The sequence below is a fragment of the Polypterus senegalus genome, chromosome 12, assembly GCF_016835505.1.
Source record: "Polypterus senegalus isolate Bchr_013 chromosome 12, ASM1683550v1, whole genome shotgun sequence".
Lineage (NCBI taxonomy): Eukaryota > Metazoa > Chordata > Cladistia > Polypteriformes > Polypteridae > Polypterus > Polypterus senegalus.
In genome coordinates this window covers 26,288,185-26,297,809 of record NC_053165.1, presented here as the reverse complement: position 1 = coordinate 26,297,809, position 9,625 = coordinate 26,288,185, and the positions used below count along the sequence as shown (strand labels likewise).

The window sequence follows — 9,625 nt, the reverse complement described above, 5'->3', positions numbered from 1 at the left end:
TTGTAAGTCGACTTGGATGAAAGCGTCAGCCAAAGAAATAAATGGATTCGGCCGTTACGTGCTCCTTAAACATCGCGGTTATCGGAGTGCGATCAGCTAAACTAGCAGCACACCCTGAACTTTTCCAGTGCGCGTCTCTTGCCAAACGGAGCTGCCGCCAGTAGCGTCGGTCTGCGAATGACTAACTGTGGATTTGAACTTATTACATAAACGCCACCGCCAGCTCCAAAACAGCACTGGGTGGGGGGCGGCAGACCGTTATCTGGCCCGGCTGGCCTCCTGTTCATCATTGTGTTTACCGCATTTTTTTTTTCTTCCTATTTAGTGGCTGAGACAGGAGCGCCGGGGAGCAAGTCGAGCCCCCCAGCTTTCCAAGAGGCGGCCCGTCTCCAATTCCCTAAAGTCAGGGCCAGCGAATAGGGTAACAAATCAGGAATTTCCTTCTGCCACTCCTGCAGCAGAGCAAGCGAAGCAGCACTCCCAGTTGCAAACTCCCATTTCCGCCCCCAAAAGGCAGATGTGGGTTGCCTTTTCTTTGCTTGCTCGTGCTCTTTTTTCATTTCCTATTTTTGTCTGTTTTGGGAAATAAAATCTTTGTTTTTAATAGCATGAATTGTGTTCTCAAAAACACGTGACGGAATAGCGTAGCTTTGCAGCGATTCCCTCAGAAAGCCCCCTAAACGTGATGAGTGTGTCGAATCGGATCAGAGAAAGTTTATGATTTCTTCTGAACGAATGCATCTTGTTTGGCGAAGCGAGCAGGCAGAGCACAGGCACGCCAACTGGAAGAGATTATAAAAAAAGTCTGGATTCTGCCGCCACCGCGCCTCCTGAAAGGGACGACGGCCCGCAAATTGGCTTTCTTCTTTTCTTCTCTTCTGTTTCTTCTACTGGGATGACCGGATGGTTTACAGTATCTGCATCTCGACTCTCCGGATTAGCCCTGACCTCCATGGGAATATACTAAGTCTGCCCCGTCGGGATCGGCTAACTTTCTCCCGGAGTTTATTCTCTTTTTTGAAGGGATGACCGAGGAAAGGAGCGACTGTGATGGGGTCTCCTGTTGGACGACTAAAAAGAAGCCGAGCTGGGAAGTTCTGCTGTTACTCGTGTTGCTGTTCTGCCAAAGTTGTTCCCAGGAACTGAACCCCAAAGGCAGGAACGTGTGCAGGGCGCAGGGGTAAGCGAGCGCACTTTACGGGATTTCTCGTCGAACTATTGCTTGACATTCTCGGAAGGGGTCTCTGCATGTGAAGTTGGTTCTTTCTGCTTTGAAAAGCTTGCTAATAAATGAAGAAATAAAACCAAAAACTAAATCTTTAATGTATGGTAGGCTGCCTAGCAGGATACTTAGAGAATAAGAAACCCTGAACTTAGCCATGTAGTCATGGTCATTTAACCTTAAGGAGTCTGGTACGCATCCAGATAAATAAACGGTTCTTTCTGAAAGCTTCATGTGGATAATAATAATAATAATAATAATAATAATAATAATAATAATAATAAATAATACATTTTATTTATATAGCGCCTTTCCCATGCTCAAGGCAAGATGGAGCTCTTTGGAACCAAAAATGGTTCCCTTATGGCATCGTTCTGAAGAACTGTCTTTATTTTTAGGAGTGTATTGTATATAGCGCCTTTCAGGGCTTAGTAGTCAATAAGTCAAGGGTACTTGCCATTTGACTATTTTAATGCAGCAGCTTCAGACTAAAATATGTGCCTTTAACAAAACAGCTGTATTACATTTGAAGAGAAACAGCACTTGCGTGAATAGTTACACTGCTCGTATGAATAAATAAATACAAATAAAACGTCTGAAGTCTTCCAAGTCTTCCAAGTATAACGCAACTAGCGACCAGGTGTTTCTCCGAATGCCCCCAATCCCTCGACCGCAAGCCCCCCCACCCGGCCCAGGTGCAAAGCTGCTAACTTGTGGGGTCGAGGAGCCGAAATCCCCGCGAAATGCTTGGCCCAGCTGGATCCCGTTACAAGTGGCGGGCCGCGCCGCTTTTTGGGGGGTCACAGGCGGTGTCCAGATGTTGACAGCTGGACGGTCTGTCGCTGTAACCTCCACGAGGGGGCGCAGTGTCACTTCGTGCCACGCCACGTCCCAAAACACGAAATGGGAAGCGGCCCTGGCGAACGCCATCCATCCATCCACGCCATACATTCAAAAATAACGGATCTGTAATTGGGTGTGCGTGGTTCATCGTTAGGGCTTTTAATTTCGGGAAGGATCCTTTGCATATGAACTTTAATTTTCCTAATATGTGCACAAACCTGAAATCTTTCATGTCTAGAAGGCTACTTGCAGGATACAACTGATAAGGAAAATTCAAACTTAACCTGTGTGATTGTATGCAGCAAGAGCCCTTATAAAATTCTGGAGCCCATTGATATTTCAAAACATCTGTTATGATCTTTTCATGGCTATTTATGAAGCCTGATGCAAATCTAAATAAACAAAGGGTTTTCTTCTGAAACCCTCATGGCTCCCCTATCCAGTATTCTGCTTCAAGTCTCACATTTGGTCGTTGTCTACACTCTTAACAGCTAATGGCACTTTACTCAATGGTGTGGCTTCTTGTCGAGCCATTGACGCAACGTACTTACTGCTGGAACTCAAGAGTCAACTTCATTAAGACACCATAAGGCTCTCCGCCAGCAGCTGGCAGCTTTACATACCGCGTGTGTTATCTGGACAATGCCTGGCTGTGCGTGCGTGTGTGTGTGTGTGTGTGTCCAAAAATAGGAGCTCAAGGAACAATAAGGAGCAGCTGATTTGCCAAATGGAAAAAGCCAAAACAATAACTCATAGTTTTAGCAGTAACTGTGCACTGCCTTGTGGTATGTGACCTCCGTTCAGACAACATGTGCGTAAAGTTTTGCAGTCGTTTTCAGTTTAAAGCTTTGTGGGGAAAAATAAATAAGAATGACATACTTTTGCTAGGAATCCCACTGACACTCTATGTCAAGGTCCTCCTTTAAAAAGAGTGCAGCAAACACTTGTGTGCTTTGTTCAACTTACATTATTAGTTTAAGAGTCGAACTGGGCTGATTTTATTGTTATGAAAGGTGCTATATAAATAAAGATTAAGACAGATTAGATATGGGTTTATAGGGCCATTATTGTCACGTGTGTTTACTTGCATGTGCTAAATAACCTGCCAACACATCGCCACTCTCTGGCGCCATATTACTGAGTGTTATGACCTTTCCTTGAAATGTCTTCTTTCATACTTGAAATAACTAGCTGACATAAAGGCTTCTGTCTACTTTATCTGAAACAACTGTGTCACCTGAAAACGTTACCATACATACTGTAACTGTGCCACCTCAGAACGTATGTTCTATTTATCCACCTTAATTAAAGGATAGGGTCTGTGTATCTATGAGTAAATCTATGTGTAAATCCAGTAGCCCTGTCTCTGCCACTCAAACAGATGGCTCATCACAAACATGTGTAGTAATAAAATGCCTTGCATTTCATATTTTTTAACTGATGGCACATCACAAACATTAATACTGCTTTTACAAACCCCAGACCAAACGGTGTACAACAGAGACATATGCATTGGGTTTGTCATTCCAATACATGGTGCATCACAAACGTTTGTAGTAATAAAATGCATTGCATTTGTCATTCCAACAGATGGTTTATCACAAACATTTGTTGTAATAAAATGCATTCTATTTGTCATTCCAACAGGTGGCACATATCAAACACTAACACTGCTTTTATGAATCCCATAGAAAATGGCATATAACAAAGACATGTCCATTGCATTTTTCATTTCAACAGATGGCACATCACAAACATTAACACTACTATTGTGCATTCATACTAAGTGACACATAACAGAGACATATGCATTGCATTTGTCATTCCAACAGATGGTTTATCACAAACATTTGTTGTAATAAAATGCATTGCATTTTCCAATCTAACAGATGGTGCATCAAAAACATTAACACTGATTTTATGAATCCCATACCAAATGGTGTACAACAGAGACACGTGCATTGTGTTTGTCATTCCAATACATGTTGCATCTATTAGAATGACAGATGCAATGCATTTTATTACTACAAGCATTACAACATACATTCTAACAGATGGTGCCCTGCAAACATTAATACTGAGGACCATGTTTATTACTTAGATTTCAACCCATTTTAGACATGTAGCACTGCTAGCCTGGAATAACTGTGTTACCTTAAACCTTCTGTATTCCTTACCATTACTGTAAATAGCTATCCATCCATCCATCCATTATCCAACCTGCTATATCCTAGCTACAGGGTCACGGGGGTCTGCTGGAGCCAGTCCCAGCCAACACCGGGCACAAGGCAGAAAACAAACCCCGTACAGAGCACCAGACCACCGCAGCCTTAAATAACTATGCTACCTCAAATTGTCTGCCTTCTTTATCTAAAATAACTATGCTGGATCAAAATTTCTTATTTATCCACCTTAATTAAAGGACAATGACTGTATATCTATGCGTCCATCCGGTTGCTGTGTCGCTATCTGTCCAACAGATGGTGCATCACGAACATTTGTAGTAATAAAATGCATTGCATTTGTCATTCCAACAGATGGCTCATCACAAACATTAATATTGCTTTTACTGATTCCACACCAAATTGCAGGCATTATGTTTGTCATTCCAGTAGATGGTGCATCACAAACAAATTTATTATTATTATTATTATTATTATTATTATTATTATTATTATTATTATAATTATCATTTGCAGTAATGCATTTTTTTACTACAAATGTTTGTGATATGCAATCTATTGGAATGACAGTTGCAATGCAGTTTATTTCTACATGCATTTCAAAATTCATTCCAGCAGAGGGTGCACTGCAAACGTTGCCACTAAAGTCCTCATTGATTAATTAGATGTCAACCCATCTTAGACATGAGGCACATTTAATCTGAAATGACTATTTTATCTCAAAACCTCTGCCTTCTTTATCAGAAATAACTACCCTACCTGAAAACATCTGTCTGATTTATCCACCTTAATAAAAGGACAAGTGTCTGTTTCTGTGTACCTATGTGTCTATCTAGTGGCTCTGTCTCTGTTATTCCAACAGAAGGTGCATCACAAACAGTTTTTTTATGATTACAATTGTTTGTGATGTGCCATCTGTTGGAATGACAGATGCAATGCATTGTATTGCTACATGTATGACAAAATACATTCCAATAAATGGTGCACTGCAAACATTAACACTGAAATCCAGGATGATTGCTTAGATTTCAGCCAATCTTAGACGGGTGGCACAGCTAGTCTGACATAACCATTGTGGTCTGCACGGGGCACACTACCTCTCCAAGGCTTTTATTCAGCTGTTCGTTTCCCACCTGCACATCACAGTTACAAAGCACAATAATAATGCACACAGCACATGTTGTTGTTCTTCTTCTTCTTGTCTTTCTTGCTCTCTCTTTGTCTTTGTCTTCCTTCCACCTCCACTCCTCCTCCAGCAAGCTTTGTCTTCCATGTCCCGTCTCTGTTGCAGTTGGCTGCTTTTATTCCAAACCTGGGAGCACTTTTGGTTGGCCATTAGGGTGGTAGCACTTCTGAATGATCCCTGCAGCACCCATGGAATCCAACAAGGCTGTGCTGAACTCCAACTCCCATGAAGACCTGTGGGGATCCAAAGTACCACTGCAACCCAGGGGGAGCTGCCATCTAGTGCTCCGGGGGAGATAATGCCTTGTGTTTATCCTCTCCCCTGGTCCTTCCACCATGGAGGCATCCTGGCCGGGTAAGGGCACCAGCTGCCCACCACACCATATTACCTCAAAGCCTCTGTTTTTCTTACCTTAATTAACTACAATACCTCAAAACTACCGTCTGTCTTTTGTTAGCTCATCACTTCTGTCTTCTATAGCCAAAAAAAAAACCTCAGAAAATATACAAATTGCTTTCTAAGCCAACTTCTCATTTACACATAAAAGGGAATGGAGTTCATATTTCAGAAGACGCTGAATACAGTGCAGTTGCACAGTATGACATCTCTTCATTCACGTATACAGTTGGAGCTTGGCATGGTTTGCTCTTATCTAGAGTGGCACTCACCAGTTGGCCCAGTAAAGAGTTATAAAGATTGTAGAGCTTAAGTAGAGCACCTTTAACCTTCAAAAAATCTCAGAATGAATCTGTCCTATAACAAACTGAAAAAGAAACTGTATATTATACATTTTAGTTATTGTGAGAAGCAATGGAAGATACAGGATTTAAGATTGGTAGAAAGAAGTCGGATTATATGTGGTTTAAAGAAGAACTTTGAAAAGAGAGCATTCAGTTATGGTCTGAGAGATTTAAAAAAGTAAATGAATTTAAACACCTTGGTTCCCATGTGACAGCATATCGTGGATTAGATAGCGAGGTACACCGCAGAACCAGGGCAGGTTGGAACAACAGGAAACAGCTGTTTGGTGTGTTATGTCATAAAATGGCTAACTGTCACAATCAAAGGATGACGCTCTAAGACGGTAGTCAGACCAGCGTTGACCCATGCAGGTGAAACATGGCCGCTGAAGAAGGACCAAACAGAGAAAGCTAGAAATAGCTGAGATGAGGACGTTGAGGTGGATGTGCGAAGTGACAAAAATGGATAAAAATGAGAGGATAAAGAAAACAGCAAAAGTTGTAGAAATCTAAAAGAAGATGCAAGAGAAATGGCTGCAATGGTATGACCATGTTGAGAAGAAATGACGACTATGTAGGCAAGAGAGTGATGAGATTGGATCTTGAAAGAGGGAGAAGAAGGGGGAGACCGAAACAGAGGAGTATAATTAAAGATCTGAGGAAGAACGGGTTAAATGAGAACAAGTATTAAGATTGCAGAGTGAGGAGAAGTTCAGTCAAAAATAGTAACCTTCATATTCTGTAAAAATGGGAAAGGCTAAAAAAGAAGAAGATGAACAAGAAGGTTATGGTGGTAAAGCTGGTAGCGCTGCTGCTGCCACACAACCTCCGAGTTCAAATTCCAGGCCAATACTCGTAGACACAGTAGCCGTCTAGTTTAGACTGATAACTTTTAATGGGATTGCCTTGTGGGTTATGGGGGGGGGCTTTGCTGGTCAGTACCAATAAAGAAAGTCAAGTTAAGTGACTTTATTATCACACCATTGAACAGTGCATGCTCCCCAACCTGACCTGACCAGAAAGTTGTAAGGCACCAGTACTATCCACCTACCGCCACCCTGTATGCTAGTCAGTCAACGCTCTTCTGGATTCAACAGTTAGTGGCTGTAAGCCCATTCTTCTACACATTGAATACATAAATAAGAATAGATAAGAAATCTGACAAGCAGGGGGAGACCATTCAGTCCATCAACCCTGTTTGTTTAGCTAATAGCTAAGCTGTTCCAACATCTCACCTCGATTCTTCTTAAAGGTTATCAAGGTTTCTGCTTCAACTCCATAACTTGGTAGTTATTTTCCACAGTCCCAGAACTAATTGGTGTAGCCAGTGGATTTAGAAGTCCCATCATAAGAAGATAAATCTGACGAGTGAGAGGAGACCATTCAGTCCATCAACCCTGTTTGTTTAGCTAATAGCTAAGCTGTTCCAACATCTCACCTCGATTCTTCTTAAAGGTTATCAAGGTTTCTGCTTCAACTCCATAACTTGGTAGTTATTTTCCACAGTCCCAGAACTAATTGGTGTAGCCAGTGGATTTAGAAGTCCCATCATAAGAAGATAAATCTGACGAGTGAGAGGAGACCATTCAGTCCATCAACCCTGTTTGTTTAGCTAATAGCTAAGCTGTCCCAACATCTCTTCCAGATTCTTCAGATAGATAGATAGATAGATAGATAGATAGATAGATAGATAGATAGATAGATAGATAGATAGATAGATACTTTATTAATCCCAAGGGGAAATTCACATAATCCAGCAGCAGTATACTGATACAAAGAAACAATATTAAATTAAATAATAATAAAAATGAAAAAAAATTTAAATAAAATTAATGTTCGCATTTACTCCCCCGGGTGGAATTGAAGAGTCGCATAGTGTGGGGGAGGAACGATCTCTTTAGTCTGTCAGTGGAACAGGACAGTGACAAAAGTCTGTCACTGAAGCTACTCGTCTGTCTGGAGATGACACCGTTCAGTGGATGCAGTGGATTATTCATGATTGACAGGAGTTTGCTTAGTGCCTGTCGCTCTGCCACAGATGTTACACTGTCCAACTTTAATCCTACAATGGAGCCTGCCTTCTTAACAAGTTTGTCCAGGAGGTGTCTTTCATCTTTATGCTGCCACCCCAGCACACCACCGCGTAGAAGAGGGCGGTGAATAAAGGTTCATAAAGGTTTCCAAGGTTTCTGCTTCAACTTCATGTCTCTGTAGTTTGTTCCACAGTCCCAGGTCTCTAATTGGTGCAGCCAGTGGGTTTAGAAGTCCCATCATAAGAACATAAGAAATCTGACAAGCGAGAGGAGACCATTCAGTCCATCAACCCTGTTTGTTTAGCTAATAGCTAAGCTGTTCCAACATCTCACCCTGATTCTTCCTAAACGTTGTCAAGGTTTCTGCTTCAACTCCATGACTTGGTAGTTATTTTCCACAGTCCCAGGTCTCTAATTGGTGCAGCCAGTGAGTTTAGAAGTCCCATCATAAGAAGATAAATCTGACAAGTGAGGGGAGACCATTCAGTCCATCAGGCTCGTTTGTTTAGCTTATAACTAAGCTGTTCCAACATTTCATCCTGAAGGTTGTCAAGGTTTCTGCTTCAGCTCCATGTCTGGGTTGTCCCAGAACTTCATGCTTCTCCAGCCACAATGCCACATGAGGAGACCATTTAACCACTACCTCCGGCATTTGCTCGGCTCGGCATACTGGGCCACTTGTACTTCTTTCTTTCTCTTTATCTTGAGGTGGTCCGGAGCGACCCTATATAAATGGTTTGTCTAAGATTGTGCCTGTTGGGAGGACCCTCTTGAAATCTGAAAAGCAATAAGCGATCTTCTCTTACTTCTGATGCTAATCTGTATTTTGGTGTTTTTTTTTTTTTTAATGAGCCCTCATTTGACAAAGTGGTTTTGTTCCTGGACGGTTCCTTCACTGTTGCCTTTTGTTTTACATGACTTTCAGTGACAGAAGGATGTAATTAAAAGCTTAGACCTGAATGGTTAGCTGCTTCCGCTTTCTCCTGGCAGTCTCTTTAGTTGTTTGTTTGTTTTCTTGTGCTGGTGTTTTGCATGGAGAAAAAAAAAAAGATGACGAACACATGAAAACCATCTAAAAAACAAAAAATAAAGGAAATTACCATTTAAATTAGAGGGTCCCGAATGTTTTAGCCCTCCGCAGCCCCTTTTTATTTTGGTCTGACGCTTGGATGTATTTATACTTGTCTGAGTGAGAAATGTGTCTTGGTCCTAAATCAGACTCTTCTAAGCCTGCCACCGTGACCTTTGCTCGGGCTCTGTAAATACTGACGTTAAAGAGCTGTTCTGACTCCATTTTAGACAAGCCCTGTGGGAGCCGGGGAGGCTTTCGATGAATTGCTTGTCACTCTTCTTACCTTCAGGCCACAGACGTTTTAATTCTTTAAAATGGTTCCATGTGACTGCCTTCCCAAAGTCCT

At 41.8% G+C, this 9,625-nt stretch overlaps 1 protein-coding gene across 1 annotated transcript in view; it reads left to right on the top strand.

Annotated features, from left to right (window-relative positions):
• The first annotated feature begins 355 nt into the window (after positions 1 to 355).
• Positions 356 to 9,625, top strand: part of scarf2 (scavenger receptor class F, member 2) — an 86,219-nt gene continuing 76,949 nt past the window's right edge. Inside the window, exon 1 of the mRNA XM_039770659.1 lies at positions 356 to 1,180. Within this exon, the coding sequence (XP_039626593.1) occupies positions 1,026 to 1,180 (155 nt within the window). The 5' untranslated portion in view covers positions 356 to 1,025. The remainder of the gene's footprint in view (positions 1,181 to 9,625) is intronic.